This window comes from Gopherus evgoodei, chromosome 10 (assembly GCF_007399415.2).
Source record: "Gopherus evgoodei ecotype Sinaloan lineage chromosome 10, rGopEvg1_v1.p, whole genome shotgun sequence".
Classification (NCBI taxonomy): Eukaryota; Metazoa; Chordata; order Testudines; family Testudinidae; genus Gopherus; species Gopherus evgoodei.
Window position 1 is genome coordinate 5079573 of NC_044331.1, and position 19219 is coordinate 5098791.

The window sequence follows — 19219 nt, forward strand, 5'->3', positions numbered from 1 at the left end:
TGAGTTTTCACATTTCAAAACTTCTGAATGAGTGTGGATAGTTTGGTATATTAGGCAAGCACTGAACCGTTAACCATGTTTGATCTTCCCACATTGGCAGCACATCCCTTTCATCTTAAACCATGATGCTTCTGCACTTTGCAGTCAAGTGATAAAGAAAATAAAAATAAACAAACCAACCAACCTGTTGTGACTTCATGTATCACTTTCTTGTGGGCTTCATATGGCATAACTTGCAAAACTTTAAAAGGAACAATGACCTCTCGTGTGTAATCCCATATTTATACACACAACCACGGACATTTTCGGTAGCTGAAGATATTATTGGTTCTGCATTGTTAACTGATTTCTAGAATTATAAATGTGTTCCAGCTCAATCCTCATGTCTTCAAGTACAATAACATCTACTTGCCAAAGAGCCTTATTTTTCAAATTAAAGTTTATTAAAATGACAAAAATAGAAGTTTCACATATGACATAAGAGGGCATACATGGTACAGGCCTTTAGTAACAACAGGTGAATGAATAATGCTTAAGCTAAAGCACATAGGCAACTGAACCATTCATTAACATACAATCTCAGGTTAAGAAAATCTAAATACTAATGCAAACATGATCATAGACAGCTACAAAAAGGCGGAATAATTCCCTCCAGAAACAAAGAGCTGGGCCTCCTCCATCCTCAAGATGGAACAGGATGCAGTGGTGCAGATTGGTCTAGCATTCACGTATGGGAGGAAGCATAAGATGAATCAAAACATTTACAGAGTAATGCTTTCTTTTATTATTTTTAAAGTATCATTTTGTTGTAAAATAATTAAACTAGAAGACTTGAAGAGCGCAGTGCAATGGCCCATCTGTGTATGGCGTTTATTGTTAAAAGACAAAAGAACAGCCACCCAAACAAGGGCTTTTGCAACGTAAACTGAAGTAAATGGAATCAAAGTCCATGTTTTGTTTAATTTGCAAGGATCTGCTGATCAGCTGTAGGATAGATGTCTAGCTGCTCTCACATCAGTAACATCCTAATTATGAACAATCATCAGAGAGGAGCATATGAGAAACCTCAAATCTTTAATCTCAACCCTGAAGCGCTCTGTTAAAAATTAAACATTTGATTCATCTGAATATTCGAAGAAACTAGATAAATATTAAAACGTGTATAAGAATATACCAAATTTCTTAACCATACAGCTCAATCAACTACTATATAGTGACTAATAATTTCTCATTCTAACTTAGACCAGTTTATTGATATTCCATTCCTTCTACCTACGCAGTGCCTCAGAGTATCAGGAGAGCTCACACCGAGATTATTTTACTGTGTTGTTGAAGTCTTTCGCAGAGCTATGCTCTACCTCCTAGTGCTTCTTCCAGTAAGTAACTGGAATGAGATATGGACGTCTACACTAGCTGCTTCAGACTCAGCTATGAAAATTTGTCACCCTACAGAGTATTTCTGTACTGTTCCAAGTATACTTGCCTCTAAGAGGAGAGAAAACTGGCCGAATAGAAATTATTTCTTTAAGGTCACCTATCCATCATCATTCCTTGGCTAAAGGTTTATAGCAAGAGCCTTGAGGAAAGTTGGATATGCTTCCAATTCCTCCCTCTTTGCGCACACACATTTTATAGCTGTTCATTAAATCAAGTATATAGCACTGGATTTTAGTCTAAGAGAAGCTAAACACAAAATACACACTGCAATTCAGTCCAATACATTAATAATAAAAAAATTCACCACAGTCATTAAAAATCACAAGGCCATCTGTAACGTCTGCCAGCAGCCGTGCCCTTGTGTATGGCTACACCAATTAAAAAAAGAGTCAAAGTTCCTGCTAATGACTCTGTGCTTATAACAAAAATGTATGAAATCCTGGTCAACTAGCCAAGACTACAGCTAAATGAGAGGATATTCCAGTACACATGTAATCTAAGCTAAGGCATGGTAGACTGCATACATTTGTGCTACATATCAAAGCTACCATAATAAAGTTTTAGAAAATAAGTAAAAAAAACAAAACAACCCACACATGCACCTCTGGAGCAATGCTGACTACAGTAAGCTACGCCCAAGTGCTATCTATTTCCTTTCAGTAGTGTCGGCCACAAATGACATGATTAAGACACATTAAGTACGTTCCAAATCTGATGGGGAACAAGCTTTTACCTGTACAATATCCACTTGAAACTGCAACACAAAACCCTTGGATCACAATGTTACCCCCTCCCCTCGTCTTTTCGGCTGTTTAAAAGGTACAGTACTTTCTTCTTGAACTTAAAAAGGTGACTTTAAAACCGTAAAGCTATTATGAATCAGTGAGAAGGCAAAGAAGGGAAAGAGAGGATTCAAATTAAGATACCTTTTTTCCTCATTATTTTTCTCTAATTGCACTGCCTGAGAGACTTACATTTTCTAGTTGAATTCATTTTATAGGAATGATGTTGGTAATCATAGTTTACCATCATGATCTGTATACTGCTTTTTGTGCTATATATTAATAAAGATTACAGGTTTTAACCCTCTGTGAAATAAAACAGATATCTGCTTTGTCAAATAAGTCCACATGCAAATCAGATTCGAAGAAGGAGATTCTCTCCGGGAACTTCATATTAAAAAAAAAAAGACAACTGGCTCCTTACCGTAGCTGCTACCCTGCACACTCAGTTTGGAATCTGAAAGTCAAACTTAGGTTTTCTGTTTTACATCATCACGAGTCATAAAGATTCAACAATCAGAAATGTACGATGTCATTTTTGTTGCTAAGGCACCAGAGAGAATGGAGGCCTGCTTCCTCCACGATTATGTGAGGAAGTAGAGAACGGCTTGTGCAGTGAAATAAGAAGATCTGACTACAGATGCTCAGGGAAGAAACCTGGGGCCACTTTTACATAGCAATTTTTTTTTTAAACCATAACATCAATTCAAAACAACTTTGTAATAAGCTCTAGAATAGATCTTTCCATGCAATTATGTCAGAAGCCGAAATCTGAAAGTAAAGAAGCCAACGTATAACAAATCAATCCACAGTGACAGTCAGACCTATTCTTTTTAAATGGCTTGCAAATACCATATTACTCAGGACCCCCCCCCCCCAGTGCATGAATCACAGGCATTCATAGTTAAACAAATTCAAATGCACTGCAGAAATAGTGAATGACAGAAACCTCCAGTACTCTGATTCAAGCACTGATGCTCCACGAGAGCTCCAGTCAAAGCTGCAGAGGAAGATTCTTCAGTGGGAGCACAAGTCCCACTGCAAGTCTGCTCCGGAATTCTCGGTCACGAGCATGAATTACGCACTACAGGTCATTTCTCACCTTTGATGGAAAGTCGTCCTCCAAAACATCCTTTTATTTGCTAGGAGAAAACAACACTGGCAAGGAATCTCCTGAAGGGCATTTTGAGTGTGAAACTGACAGCATAGTCACTCTCCTGCACGTAGGGACAGAAAGCTTGTGTAGCAGGGTATCTCTAGGAGAATTTGTCCGGTATGCATACTAAAGAAAGAAGTCCTTGTAGCTTCCCGTGGGATGCCTCCGAACACAAAAATGTGATTTTGGCAACCAATTATTTTGGCCAGTACATAAATGGGTACCAAGGGAATAAGTATGTAATAAAGGCCTTAGTACACAGACAAACCAGACACATGCAGACACCTGAAGTGCATCTGTGAAATGGCATCAAAAGCTCACTGCCCAGTGATGAAACTTAGGCAGTGATTCTGCAAATGCACACACACAAGAGTAGTCACGTGGAGTTCAATGGAACTACTCACGTCTAAAAGTTCATCATGTGCATAAGTGCTTTCAGGATAAAGGCTTTATTTATCACAAAGCACTGCAAAGAGCATTCTACACTTCCCAGAGTCAGACGTAGGTTTGTAACTGACTTTCTACATCAGATTTCCATAGGAAATTCTGAACGTGGTAGGCTTTTTTCTTGACATTTTGGCACAAACACGTATGATATTTAACAGGAACAAAGAGAAAGATGATTGAGTGGCAAAGAATAAGTTAGGAAATGTGTATGGCAAATTTTAGCTTGCAGCCAGCAGTATGGGTTTGTTTGTTTTTTCCAGTTGTGGAGGTTATTTCTGCTTGCCATGACAGTCACTACAGGGAACAACTACCATTACAACTGTCAAGGGAGGATATTATAAATTTTTTTTTTAATATATGTAAAAAACATGTTTTCCCCTTATACTTTCTCCAATAGGCAACAAAACACCTTAAGAGTAGTCTTTAACAACAGAGAGTATTTCTGTATCTGAGATGTCATAGCTGAATTTGTAGAGTGGCATGTGACGGCACTGTATGCTCTAAATCAGGTTACTCCCATGTGCTCTTTCTGAATGTGGCAGCAAGGACTGAGTAGCTCTCTTCCCTCCGCCCCACCACTAAGTTCACTAAGCCCATAAAATTTAAAAAGTGTAAGACACCATTCAACATATTGAGAGGATACAATACAAAAGTTCATGTAAGTAATACAAATGGCCTAGCTAGCAAGTAAGGCTTAAACTCAACCAGATGTGGCAAGAGCTAATTGCAATGAGTTACAAACACTTGTCTGAGAGCTGCCCCAGCCAATCAATATCACTTCAATGACATTAAAACAAACCTTAACATCAGTCTTTTGCTTCACATAAACCCAGTCTCTGAGATTACTGTGATATTAACTGTACATCTCACGCACAAAGCCAGGCCTGCCTCATTGCCCACTTTCTGGCAAGGGAAAAACACTCCCTCTGGGGGACTCCTCGGTGCTTTGTTGGAGGGATCTCTTTTGTGAGTGTGTTGTTTTTATTGAACACCTCTGCTGTGGTGGGCTCATTCAGAAAGGGCAGAGACATGCCTGTCAGGCTGTCAGAGAGTAATGCAGAAGCAGGCCTTGGCAGCAATGTTCAATAGTATCTGCTTTACAGAGATGCTACATTGCATTGGGCTGAAGTTCTGTAACACAAAACCCCCAACCCAGTGAGCACCTGGTGAAAGCAGCTTCCCCGTGATCAGAGCTGTACACAGCAGAGGCAACATAGGCACAACAAGGATTTAAATGCAGAATGTTTGCTTCATGCCACTAAAACGGAAGTCCATGTTCTTAGCATGAAAAACATCAGCTTCAAATTCTTACTCCAATGGCCCATAATATGTGCTAACACAGTTTCAGGGAAGTGGCTTAAAATGAGCACTTCATTTAAAAATAACCTCTTGTTTTTGCAATTCATGTTTTTTCTGATCATGTGAATACTATGGAGAATTTATTTATTATGCTTTTTGCTAAGGGTTAAACTGATTCCATTTTCCAGAGTTCTTGTTTTGCCCCTCAAGGAGAGGTTTCCTTAAGATACACTGGAACAACGAATGCTTGGGGAACCCATTTGTGTAAGGACCTTATCTAGCCACTGCAAAGGGCCATTAAGATGCAGTTCAATCCAGCAGGGGGTACTGGTCACAGTCTGCCGCCTAAAAGAATAAAAAAAGAACAGAAATGTAACTTATAAAACTTTAAAAATATGAAGAGATTTTACAGCTACTAAAACATCCTTTCCTGCTTAGACAATGTCCTTCTTCTCTATAACATGTTTTGTGCATATTAGCCTCTAGATAGAAAGGAAGGCTACCGTCTAAATGCCTTTCACAGACCTTGTCTCTTATAATTAGATTGGATCTAACATTTCACTATGTGTGTAATTTAAAAATAAAAATCAGGATACTCTCTCAATGAAAGAATTGGGTTTCAGCAGCTGGTTAAAGTTCAGATATGGCAGAATTTTGGAAAGATTTATGGGGATCTCACCCAGCTGACATCTACACCCACTCTGAAGGCGTGGCTTGGTCTGCACAGCAGGACTTCTGCAGAGAACAGCTTGGCAGTGTGCAGAAAGGGTTCAGACCCATGCACTGGATCTCTGCATTTCCCACCCTTCCCCCCTCCACAGGCTCAGAGTCCCTGCAAGTGCAGTAATTGGTGCAGTTATGCTGTTTCCAGGGCTGTTGTAGGGAGGAGAAAAGTTTGGATTTGACCAATTGAAGAAATGGAGCACCTAAGAAGCAGAACTGCCAGGCACTGTAAAAATAATTTTTTATTACACATACACACACAACTAGACCAGTAGGTATTTCAGAAACACATCATTAATCCATGGGATGCCACTAACCTGAATTTCTGAAACAATTCAAGGAGCTGAGAGGTGGAAGCTGTAGTGAGTGGATGGAGGAGGCTTAGCCAGAGCTGTTGCCTAGTGGAACTTCTATATCTCACAGAACTGGAAGGAAACCTCTGCAGGGTCATTGAGCCCAATCCACTGCCTTCACCAGCAGGACCAAGTACTGATTTTTGCCCCAGATCCCTAAGTGCCCCCTCAAGGATTGAACTCACAACCCTGAGTTTTCTGTCTTGGCCTGCATCCCCTTCCTTCCTCAACCAGCCTTCCTACTAAATCCTCCCCCATCAGGTCAGATGCCATTTGGAGCAGGTGATGTGCCTCCACAAGGCATGAGGGCCACGGAGCAGGGAGAGGAAGACCAAGGGACAGGATGGGGGAAATCTCTCCTTCTGCTTGAGAGGAGCAAGTTGGATTTCAGCTTTTCACCAAGGGAAGGCTTATGGGTCTTGTTCTGGGGCTGGGGGGCAGGTGCAGCTGTTGCAGAAAAGGAAGAGGCTGGAGAGAAGTGTACTCTATATCTCAGCTTAGAACCCATCCTCAGTCTCTTATGCTTTAATCATTTAAGAAGAGGAAGCCAAAGCCTCAGTGGCCTTGGGAAAAGCTGCTGCTGAAACAAGACCCTAGCTGGTGTTGGGGTAATCTCTGAGGGGCTGCTACATGCGTTGTGCAACAGCTATTTGAGCTGCAGAACAGCAGTGAGAAGACCCCTTCTTAGCTGCCTACATGGGCAAGAGCTGCAATCTAGTCTATCTATGAATATATATCCATTACCCTCTGATCTTAAAATGGAGACACTGCCTGGAAGGCACCACACCCATTTCCAGATCAGGCGTGGGTGACCAGAGCTGGCAGCATACTGTATGCTGCCACAAGAGTGGATGTACTGGCAGGGTTTACATAGTTCAGTGGCCCAAGGGTGAGTCTTTTGTACTAAAAGATGTCTCCTGAGCCACCTGGACAAAAGGATTGCAAGGGAGAGTGAAGCAACTCCCTTGCTCACTCTGACATTTCAGTGAAGCATAATATCCCCTTCATGGCCATTATGAAATTAAAACGCCCACTGAAATTAACACAGAACATTTATCTGCTCCTCAAACACTAGCTGACAAAGAGCATACCAACAAGTGCCTTAGCACCATTACATACAAATCTATTCTTTAGCATGCTGTTTCCCCCGTCCCCAAGTCTATAACATTATGCTTTATTTTGACTCTCTATTAAGACAATCAGACTTCACTGACAGAACATCGGCTTGAAGATGGATTTCAGTAAGTTAGCCCAGGCAGGCCTTTTGTTGCTATTTGGCTTGCCTGCATTAGGCTCTGCTGTCAGAGAAGAGCCTGTGTGTCCTGGACTTCTTATGCAATTGCCCCCCTGATCGCTGGAACACAAGAACACTCAAACATCTTGCCAACAGATTGCTCAACTGGTTAAGCAGCTAAAGCACAGATTACTAGAACAATGCTCTGGATGCAGCTTTCAATAAGCTTTTCATATGAATCAGTTCAACAAATAACTGTGCTATGACAAAGACAATTAGACATAATTTCTCCTGGCACGGAAGCAAAAGTTGGGCTTTGCTATACAGTAAATGGGAGTGTAGAGTTTCACTGACTACAATACTCCAATGAGATAGCTGACTTCCAGTAAGTCATGCTCATCTGGATTTCATTAGAGACCATGGCTGGGAGCCACAGCTGAAATGGTCTGGCCTGGGTGCAGAAGATTTAAAAACAAAATGGACTCCAAACATCTGGAGAGATGAAGGAAGTGGGAGAGTAACGCAAGAGGCCTGGGCTCCAGCTGATACTATAGCATCATCCCCCTCCCCCACAACCCCTTCTGCTGCGGGAGACTATAAAGAAGAACCAGTCAGGCATGTCTGCAAGCATATCCAGAGATAGTAAATACCACCCCAGACTCTTTAAATAAGGCTGTAGATTTAAAGGGACACCATCAAATAATTATTTTTAAGAGCAGATCTTGTTTTAATCCTTTGTACGTTGTTCTGTCACAAAACAACCTTTATTTCCTGACAAATTTCACTTCCCCCATTTGGCATTAGCAAATATTGCCTTTCCTCCTTTGTGACTTACGGAGTATTTATAAGTGCTGTTTGCTTGATAAATGCAATACTACTCAGGATGGCAGTATAAACTCTGGCATTTGTTTTTAATCTGTGCTCTCTGAACGGGTACTGTAGTACTGGGAAACACCACACTGTATGTCCTAACTACAGTGGTCATTATTAATTTGTCCTCTCAATAGTCCTTTCCACAACTAAAGAACAGCAAACCAGATCAGAAATTACAAGGACATTTAAACAACAACTGCCATGTAGCAGGCAATGAGAATAGGGTAAGAAGAATTAGATTTTACCAAAATTTTTCAATGACCCTAACCAATATCTTAAAATGTAAATTTCCAAGATAATCTGCTTTCAATTTAATCCCACAAGTCCCTGATAAAAGAAATGTTAAGGCTAAACCTAATCCACTAATAAATAGTCACAATGATTCTGCTCATTAGAAACTCCAGCAATCAAATTTAAATCTAACTTCAAGAAATAAATAACATGTAATTTTTCTTACAATGTCCATCTGAATTCACCTACAGTTAAGCTCCAGTTAGAGATCCTGTACTGTACAACACCGTAACCAGATATACATCCTCCCAATGAGGAATGGCGCAGCCTGTACTATATTGGATTGATCTGCTTTTTCCTCTCATTTCTCCAGTTATGGAAACAAAATTAAAACATTTGAAAAACACGTCCCTAAGAAATGCACACCATCTGCTTTAATAAAACTACTGCTAGCTTAGTCTCCTACTCTAAAAGTAGCATATAAAGACCTTGTTGAGCACTCTGACTCCCAAAATCAAGGACTGGAGCAGGCATGATTCGTGATAATAAGCACAAATGTTCTGTCTACTGAAAGTTGAAGACAAAAGATCTGACCTGTATTCAGCTCCCCAGCCCTTGACAAAGCTCATTCGGATTGTGCACATTCTGGTCAGCTGATACACAGCCTCGAAACCCTGATTCACAGACTGAGCCAAAAGGGCTGCAAATTCCTGGTTGTTAAAAATCTTCAAGTTACACCCTGTCAGAAAAGGAACATGACAACATGGCATTAGTGTAACTAAATTAAGAAATCCCATTTTTTTTCTGCCAAAGGAAAGAAACCACTTAACTCCGCTCTCCCCATCCCCAAATCATATTACATTATGGACAGATTGCATAAATAAGAAGCAAGCTTCTAAAAGAAATTAAGTTTGGTTATGAATGCAACACCTCCACAATTCAACCCCTAAAAAAGTAAGGATATACCAAATGATGGGCCTACTGCCCCTTCAGCATGGTTCTGTTGACTAGAACAGACTGCATCACCACATGGCACTTCCTTCTACCTCCCAAGGATAAAGAAGGTGCACTACACAAAGCACATTCATCTCCCCTGCATTACAATGCAAACCTTGATTACAACCTCAACCCTTATTATTTGCTAATTTTGCTGACAGTGTAATTAAAGAATTAGTAGAAATGTACAAACTAAAAACAAAAGAAACCATAAAAGCTGAATTTAGATGGTATCCATTAGCAGAAGTCATCATCACCCCATCCTGTAGACAGTTAGTTGCCAAAATAGCTCTTGCTGTCAGAAGTCAGATATCAGGACTACACTATATAGTTTGGTAGCAAGTACTATGGTTAAGAATGCAGAACTGTTTCATTTATAACCCTCTTTTCATTGTTCATAACATTCCAAAGATTTCCCCTTCAAACTGAAATTTTCCATGCTTGGTCCCAGCTGAAAGCTAAAGAAGAATCCATTCAGCTGGTTTTGAGTTCTGGGTAGTTGAAAAATAACAAGTTTCCCAGTGTAAAAAATTATTGCCACATTTTTTTTACCCAGAATACTTAAAAACTGCTGGACTTAGAAACTTGGCACAAGACTAGTGTTCATTTGGGAGTCTGTCCAAGTTTGAAAAACAAATGCTCGGATCAAGATGAATAATAAGTGATTAAAAAAATCACACTTGAACATGCTTTATGAGCCTGACCATAACCGATATTGTCACCTGTTTGGGGATCAAACCATTTTTGCTGGGAGCATGTCTGCATATAAGGACCTGGCGGCTACAGGACCTAGCTACCCATTGGTTGAGTCTGGAAGAGTTCTGCTGAGAAAATCAAGGAGCAGGCCGTCTTAGAACAAATCTGGCTGGGAGGTATATGGAGGCTTGTGTTCAGTAAGAGGAGAAGCTTCAGGGAGAGCAGACCTGGGGGTAGGGGGATGCTCCACTGAAGAGCGAGAGAAGAGCCAGGAAAAGGCCAGTGAGGAAGCCAGGGAAAGCACATATGAAGAGGTCCTAGAAAGGAAAGACAGGGCAGTTTGTATTACAGGCAGATTTCCCAATTGTTTAGGGTTCATGGGCAGGAAACCCACAGCATGCAGTGGGCATGGATTCCCCTTATGCTGCCACTCTCTGAGGCTGGGATACAGCAACCCTTGTGAACAAGGGGAAGAAGGGACTGTTTGGAGTTCAGAAAGGCTGGACACTGATCCCAAGAGGAGGGCTAAAGACTATGGTGGAGGAGTGCAGACCTGCAGAAGAAGGTCTGTGCCAGGCACAAGCCTAGAGCAAAAGATTGAAGTCCATAAGCAAACATAACCCAATTAAATTTTGGAGCTAGTGGACTCTTGTGATTTAGCCAGAGGGTTAAGTCACCTCAGCAACCTAAAAGCACTGGAAGCTGCTCGTGAACCATCTGAGAAAGGAAATTGAGACCACGGATGGGCCCAAAGCCTCCAGCAAGAACACTACTTCAAGGGTGGATTTGCTCATTATTCCAAATATTATTTTCTAAATACTTTTGCCATAAAAAAAACTGTTTTTAAAGAGCTTAATATGCTCAGGCCCTGACTTAACTAACGCAACTCACTCACATATATAAATGTATTTTTATTTTCTAAGTAAAGCCTATTAAAATCCCCCGTGTCTGACGAAGTGGGTATTCACCCACGAAAGCTTATACTCCAATACATCTGTTAGTCTGTAAGGTGCCACAGGACTCTTCGTCGCTTTTTACAGATCCAGATTAACACGGCTACCCCTCTGATACTAAAATCCCCCTGTGACTTTTCAGTAGGTTTTAGATAGATATAAGTACTACAACCATGACAATGAAATGGCATCATGTGTGGTTTCCCTAAAATAAGATCAATACACTAAAAAGTGTTAACATAAAATAGAAAAAGGAAAATAACAGAGAACAACATAGGTGCTTCTAAATTAAAAAGATTTTCTTCATACATTCATTCAGCAAAAGGTTTAAAAATATTTACTACTAGTATTGTATTACTTATTTGTGTAGTACCAATAGTTTGCAAGGCACATCCAGACTAGGAGCTTACACAAATCAGAATCTATTTAAGGTCCCTTACACATTTATCTTTACGAACCAGGACACTGGTGATGGCTTGATATACAGTACAAACTCTCATAACAGTAACTTTACCCTTCATGCTACCAAGGAACACTGCTAAAGTTGTGGAGATAGCATAAAATAGGTTTTAGGTTTCTGATTACTATAAACAAATAGTATTAATTAAATCTAGTTCACTTTCTTAATAGCTCAACTTCTGTATGCAGAGCTCCCATTCTTCACTTGTAAAGGTTACATAGGATAGTGCATGCAGCATAAGTGAGTAAAGCTAGGCTTGGTTACCTGGTGGAATCTTGCAAACAGTTGCAGGGTGCCAGCCGTAGCGTTGGTTACAGTTAGGAGATTGGACAAAAATGGCACTGTCGCTAAGGCACTCGGCAAACACCTCTCCTCCAATGTAGTACAGCCTTACTCCTCTTCCTAGAAAACACATGGCACAGTTTCAGTTTAGTCAGTAGTCAGCAATGAAGCATGCAGAAAACATTTATCATATTCAAAACCTCAAACCCTTGGAAGAAGCATTTTTAGAAATCTGGTTTACTTCTGAATCAAAAAGGGAGAAATCAAGCAAGGTCAATGAGGATGGAAAACGAACATAGTAATTTTGTTTTAAATGGGATGTTGGGAACAACAAACTTCTGTGAGGCCTTCAAGCTGAGAAAGATGAGTGAAGCGGAAGAGCAATTTAGGAAGCCAAAAGCGCATTCTCCAGCCACGCTGTCCTTTGCAGCATGCACTGCATAAATCCGTCACTTTGAGAGGTGCCTCCCCTTAGCCACTCCGATATTCTCCATATGAACTTTTCATCAGTTCAACACATGGTTTTCAACCTCTTCCTAGGGTCACCACAGATGTATGGAACTATTTTTAATTGATTTAGAATAAAATTATATGAGGCTTCTCAACCATTGTGTTTAGCCTGAGAGAACATTCACTATATCCTTAAACGCTTGAATTCCCATGGGAAATATACAAACAAATATAATAAATATAATCTGAGTTGAAAAATCCTAAATTGCAGGTATCAATCTATAAAACTCTGATAAACCTCTGCTGTTCTCTCTCACTGCTAGTGTGGAAACTTTGCATTCAGTCTTGTCTGAAGCATATGGAACCTGCTGAATTTAAGGATTAACTTGAGTTTCTTGGGATTTCTCACATCAGGAACCATTTTAGTAATGAAAAAATTAAAATGCCTGTTAAGTGAAGGAGCCACTGGTTCTGCCCCAGAAAAGGGTACAAAGAAGAACAAAATCTGCTGGAAGAGGGTTTGCTTTTTTGGCAGGAGGCAGCAGGGCCGGCTCTACTATTTTTGCCGTCCCAAGCAGCACACCAAATTGCCGCTGTGGACGGCGGGGACAGTCTGTGTGCCTTTAGGGCAGCACGCACGTTTCCGTGGCGGTGGCAATTCAGCGGCTTCTGTCTTCTGGATGAAGAGAGAAGCTACCACCAAATTACCGCCACAGGCAGCTGAAACAGAAGCTGCTGTGCCGCCACGGAAACGCGCTTGCCACCTAACTGCACACGGACTGCCCCTGCCATCTGCGGCGGCAATTCGGTGCGCTGCTTGGAGCTGCAAAAACACACGGACTGCTGCCCCTTGCAGATTGCCGCCCCAAGCACCTGCTTGGAATGTTGGTGCCTGGAGTTGGTGCCTGGAGGCAGAGAAACTAACTTGTACCGTTAAGTCGCATAGAAAGGGCCTAATACTGCCCTCACCAGTGTAAATGGGGAAAAAATCCACTAACTTTTACACCAGTTTAACCAAGGACAGAATTGGGCCCTAACTTGCTATTTAATGTTCAGCACTGTCAGGACCTCAATCTCCTCTTGCTGTCCATGGTGTAAATCAGGAATAGCGCCACTGAAGGAAATGGAGTTATACTTGTTTAAAATGCATGTAGGTGATGGATGATCTTATAAAAACCTAGATTATAGAATCATATCATGGTTGGATGGGACCTCAGGAGGTCATCAAGTCCAAGCCCCTGCTCAAAGCAGGACCAATTCCCAACTAAAGCATCCCAGCCAGGGCTTTGTCAAGCCTGACCTTAAAACCTCTAAGGAAGGAGATTCCATCACCTCCCTAGGTAACCCATTCCAGTGCTTCACCACCCCCCTAGTGAAAAAGTTTTTCCTAATATCCAACCTAAACCTCCCCCACGGCAACTTGAGACCATTACTTCTTGTTCTGTCATCTGGTACCACTGAGAACAGTCTAGATCCATCCTCTTTGGAACCCCCTTACAGGTAGTTGAAAGCAGCTATCAAATCCCCCCTCATTCTTCACTTCTGCAGACTAAATAAACCCAGTTCCCTCAGCCTCTCCTCAAAGGCATGTGCTCCAGCCCCCTAATCATTTTTGTTGCCCTCCACTGGGCTCTTTCCAATTTTTCCACATCCTTCTTGTAGTGTGGGGCCCAAAACTGGACACAGTACTCCAGATGAAGCCTCACCAATGCTGAATAGAGGGGAATGATCACACCCCTCAGTCTGCTGGCAATGTTCCTAATTATACAGCCCAAAATGCTGTTAGCCTTCTTGGCAACAAGGGCACACTGTCAATTCATATCCAGCTTCTCGTCCACTGTAACCCCTAGGTCCTTTTTTGCAGAACTGCTGCCTACCCACTTGGTCCCTAGTCTGTAGCAGTGCATGGGACTCTTCCGTCCTAAGTGCAGGACTCTGCACTTGTCCTTGTGGAACCTCATCAGGTTTCTTTTGGCCCAATCTTCTAATTTGTCTAGGTCCCTCTGTATCCTATTCCCTACCCTCCAGCATATCTACCACTCCAAGTTTGGTGTTATCTGAAAACTTGCTGAGGGTGCAATCCATGCCATCCTCCAGATCATAGATAAGACTTCCATTGATTCAATGGGAGTCTTTCCATTCCAGTGGGATTTGGATCAAGCCACTGTTTTCTATTCATGAGGGAAGAGGTAGGAAAGAGTAAAGGAGATCTCTCATAACATTTAGAAATAAATTTACTGATAGATACAATTCAACTTCTATTATGTCTAATAAATCTATTCTAAAACATCTTTTTAGTTTACTGTTGTAAAATACACTTTTACATTGTAGAATTTTAATGTTAAAATAATGGAGAAACTTAACTAAAACTGATCAAGCTACACAGATGGCTGATTTAATCTTCAGCACTCTGTATCCAACCCTCTACACCTTCCTCTCCCACTCAACAGATGGTAATAGCAACAAGAAAACAGGCATTACCAATGTGTCGTCTTGTGAGCTCCACTGCTGCATTTCTGTTCACATTAGACAATAAGCCAAGACAGAAGCGTTCCGAGTTAGAGGGATCAGTGAAGCCATCCACGGTCATCGAAGGCTGTGAAGCATGGAATGTCTCCCCTACTCGCTGGTTGAGTTCATAGTAGGATATAGAGCACCAGAAAGCTGGCTCGCAGTAGGTAACAGGCTGCAGGTCTGCACAAAGCAAACAGGAAAGAAATCAGAGAGGCTCTTTGAAGAAAATGAAAGATTTAAGATTATTATTCAGCTCCACTGCTTGTGTTTATTTAACAAACAAGCTTTAATTACTTGACAGATTTGAATGGGTTGCAGCAAGAAAGTTACATCAACCGCAAAGCAGTTGGCAAGCAGAATAATCACAAATAGCCACCATTACCACTTAACAGACTTAATCTTTACCACCTATAAAACTGAACTCACAAACTATGAAACACAACATTAATTTCAGGTAGCTACTGTGCTATTTAAAAAACCTTACCTAAAATCAATGGGCTAAATTCTGCGCTCAGTAACATGTATGTAACTGAGCAAAATTTTGGCCCATTGGTCCAGCTTCTGAGCTCACCGGTGGTTTGATTCAGCCTGTGGTTCCAACTGAAATGAGCTGCACCATCTTATTGCACTAAGTCCTTTTGAAGAGGACAGTACTAAATGTGCAAGAGGGGTGTGACTGTAAGACTAAAGAAACTGAAATTCTTCTACTCCTGCTAAAGTCAATTCCAGTAACAGTTGACAGTAATTTAATCTCCTCATCCCCATTCTAAGCAAGTGAGGACATCTTAAAAACACTCGAATGCTGCTCCTTGATTGGGGAGAAGATTTAATAGTGAGCAACAGAAAGCACTATCTTCCCCCCTCCCACTACCAGGTTCCCCCCTATGGTATTTCTTCAGTGCTCTGGGCACGCGGTTATAGAGACCAGCTCTGACAAAGACAGGCCCCACCTCTGCTCCTCTCTCTCTTCCTTGCAAAGAAGAGCAGCCCAAGAAGAGAAGTTCAGTGTCATTTCTTATATAAACATCTGTCGCCAGCTCCTTAGCTTTTAAGAACAGACATTTGTCCTGGAAAGTTTAGCCAATTAAGAGAAAGTGAAGCTGCTATTCAGCCGTATCCTGCTCAAGTTCACACTCAGCTATACCCAGAATGCAGCCTTTACACTAGTACAGTCCAAATGATCTTTGCATTTATCTGAACCAAAAAGACAATTATGTTAACAAGTGTTAACATATCCCAGTAAGTGGGATACAGATGCAAGGATAGCCACATACCTCAAAAAAACACTACCAGCACCATGTGGAACTGTGCCTGCCTCCACTGAAATTAATGGCAAAATTCCTACTGACTACGGTGGAGGCAGGACCAAGCCCTATTTTATACTCCTTGTCATAAACAGATAGTTAAGGGTTAATGTCTCTTTTACCTGTAAAGGGTTAACAAGCTCAGTGAACCTGTCTGACACCTGACCAAAGGACCAATTGGGAGACAAGATACTTTCAAATCTTGGTGGAGGGAAGTCTTTGTTTTGTGCTGTTTGTTCAGTTCGTTGTTCTCTCTTGGGATTAAGAGAAGCCAGACATGCAACCAGATTTCTCCAATCTTACTGAAACAGTCTCTCAGGTTCAAGATAGTAAGTAATAGATAGAAAGCGGATTAGATTTATGTTTGTTTTCTTTATTTGCAAATGTGTATTTTGCTGGAAGGATATTTCACCTCTGTTTGCTGTAACTTAGACTTAGGCTGGGAGGGGGAGTTGCTCTGGTCTAGGTACAGCTGAGACCCTGTAAACATTTTTCCATCTTGATTTTACAGAGATAATTTTTACTTTTTCTTTCTTTAATTAAAAGCTTTTCTTTTTAAGAACCTGATTGATTTTGTCCTTGTGTAAGACCCAAGGGGACTGGGTTTGAACTCACCACGGATTGGTGGGGGAAAGAAGAGGGAGGAAAAGCTTAACTCCTCTCTGTTTTAGGATCCAAGGAGTTTGGATCAGTGTACTTCTCAGGAAAAGTCTGGGAGGGGGAAGGAGGAGGGAAAGGTTAATTTCTCTCTGTATTGGGATCCAAGGAGTTGGGATCAGTGTCTCTCTTTCAGGGAGAGTCTGGGAGGGGGAGAGAAGGGGGGGGAAGGTTATTTCCTCTCTGTTTTAGAATCCAAGGAGTTTGGATCAGGGTATATCTCAGGGTTCCCCAGGGAAGGTTTTGGGGGGACAGAAAGTGTACCAAACACTATATTTTGGTTGGTGGCAGCATTATCAGATCTAAGACAGGAATTAAGCTTAGAAGGGACCATGCAGGTCCCCACTTTCTGGACGCTAAAGTTCAAAATGGGAAAGAGACCCTGACACTCCTCTAAACCAGAACTAGTATCAGTACAGATGCAACGATCTTTCACTGTTTCAGGTATTGTGTAAATAGCGCCCTTACTTCCTTGAACTTTCATGTGTATCCCCACCACTCAGTGTCATCCCATTTTCTATTAATATGAGACTAGAGTACCAGACCAGGACTCAGGAGACTTGGGTTCTAGTCCCAGCTCTGCCACTGGCCTGCTAGGTGACCTGGGGCAAATCAATTCTCCCCTCTGTGCTCAGTTTCCTCATCTGTAAAATGGGGATAATAATACTGACCTCTTTTGTAAAGTGTTTTGAGATGTACGGATGAGAAACACTAGATATGAGCTAGGTATTATTACTCTAGCTGATTGTTGTCCTCTTCCCCTACTTCACAGATGCCCTTCCTTGTGGTCAGTCTTTGGGGGCAGGTCTCTGACAGTTCTTACCAAAGCCCCAAATATGTGAGGGAAGCCAGCACCAGTTACTGCAGATAGTCTTTAATAACTTCTCTCCACAATTTTTGAGGGAAAAGTGTGTTATCAGGACACCTGACAACGTGCTGCTGGTTCCTTAGGAGATGTGCTGTCCAAGTGCCACAGCACCCCAGGAATCCAAGCAGCAAAGGAACTCTCTGTGAAGGCAAAGGATCTCTCTCTGAGGCTCCTTGACCCTCGGCACATCCTACCCAAATCCAGAAATTTTGAAAGGGTGGGAGCCTGTTCTTATCTTTTTCTATTGAGGGGCAACCTCTGCTCCCTTTGGTGAACAAATTAAAAGAAAACTACTTCCCAAGCTAAGGCTGACATTTCTGCTCTCTTAGGTGGTATATGCGTGCCCGCATAAGGCCCAAAGGAATCAGAATGTAACCCTCAGAGCATAAATTAACAGAAAGTAATTCCATAAAATGGAGTATTTATTTACCTATGGGCCTGGCCTCAACTGAAGAGAAATGTATTCTAGAACATTCTTATGAGCATAACGTAGGTTTCTTCAAACATAAAGCAAAACATCTTTGAACATTTCCCCTCACACATTTACATGCTATTGTACAAATCCACGAGTCATCAAGTACAGTACATGCTGTTCCTTTTCCATCTCTGTCTCCTTCTCCTATGTTACTCATTTAACTGCCAAACTGGGATTGCCATGTCTCAAGCGAGTTTCTACAATTTTCACTGATTAGCAGTTTTGGACTGAGGCACCTATCTGTGAGTGCTGAAATCATTCTGACAAATGTATAGCAAATAGCAATGCTAATCAAGGTAAATTAAATCATGCTCATTTGCTTTAAAAAAATCCATGCTTGCTCCTATCCAAGAGCAAACATTTCTAAATAAGAGTCTAAGTTTTATAAAAGCAAAACAAGTTTTTAGCCCTGCAAATGGTATCTTCAGTGATGCTGCCCTTGGGTTGTAGAAGCACCCATAACCTGTGGTACTGTATATACTTTTGTGGTACTTTCCTTCAGCAATCACCTCCACTTGGGTTGTGACTCAAGGGGACTGCGGGTCCCCACTAAAGGATGTACAGAAATTTCATGTCCGGCTTAATTTGCAATTTTAGGAAAGACAGAAACCAACAAACTGACCACTCATGAATCTTGTTGGAAATGCACTAGTCTCTAAGAAATGCAGCTGAATGTTTAATGATGCTGCCTTCCCTATGATTGTGGTATAAGGCTTATGCTAAGTTTTAAGCCATCATGGAAAGGGTGAATTACCTCCTGTGTTAGAAGTGGTCTGTACGTATCATTTTGATTTTTATGCATTTGGTTCTCACGCAAGTAAGAACTTGTAGTAATGCTAGATCCACACAATGCCCACAGGGACTGTGCAAAGAGCTAAAGAAAGGATATGTAGTAACCAGGTAAATCCTCCTTCAATCTTCCACACACATGACTGCCAATCCATTTCAACTCTGATACACAAGATGCTTGCTTTTTCCTGTCCTGAGTCCCTCTCAAGAAAGGATCCCTATCATGCAGAATCGTGAGGG

General features: G+C 41.4%; 1 protein-coding gene across 5 annotated transcripts in view; it reads right to left on the reverse strand.

Moving 5' to 3' along the window:
- Positions 1–421: 421 nt before the first annotated feature.
- SMAD3 (SMAD family member 3) overlaps positions 422–19219 on the reverse strand; it is a 237156-nt gene continuing 218358 nt past the window's right edge. For 4 of the 5 annotated variants that reach the window (XM_030578213.1, XM_030578214.1, XM_030578209.1 and 1 more), the window contains 4 exons: positions 14854–15066; positions 11905–12042; positions 9130–9274; positions 5343–5466 (listed from right to left, as the gene is read on the reverse strand). In XM_030578213.1, coding sequence (XP_030434073.1) covers positions 5343–5466; positions 9130–9274; positions 11905–12042; positions 14854–15066 — 620 coding nt within the window. Of the gene's footprint in view, positions 5467–9129; positions 9275–11904; positions 12043–14853; positions 15067–19219 lie in introns of all 5 variants that reach the window. The other variant, XM_030578208.1, reaches the window with a different exon arrangement.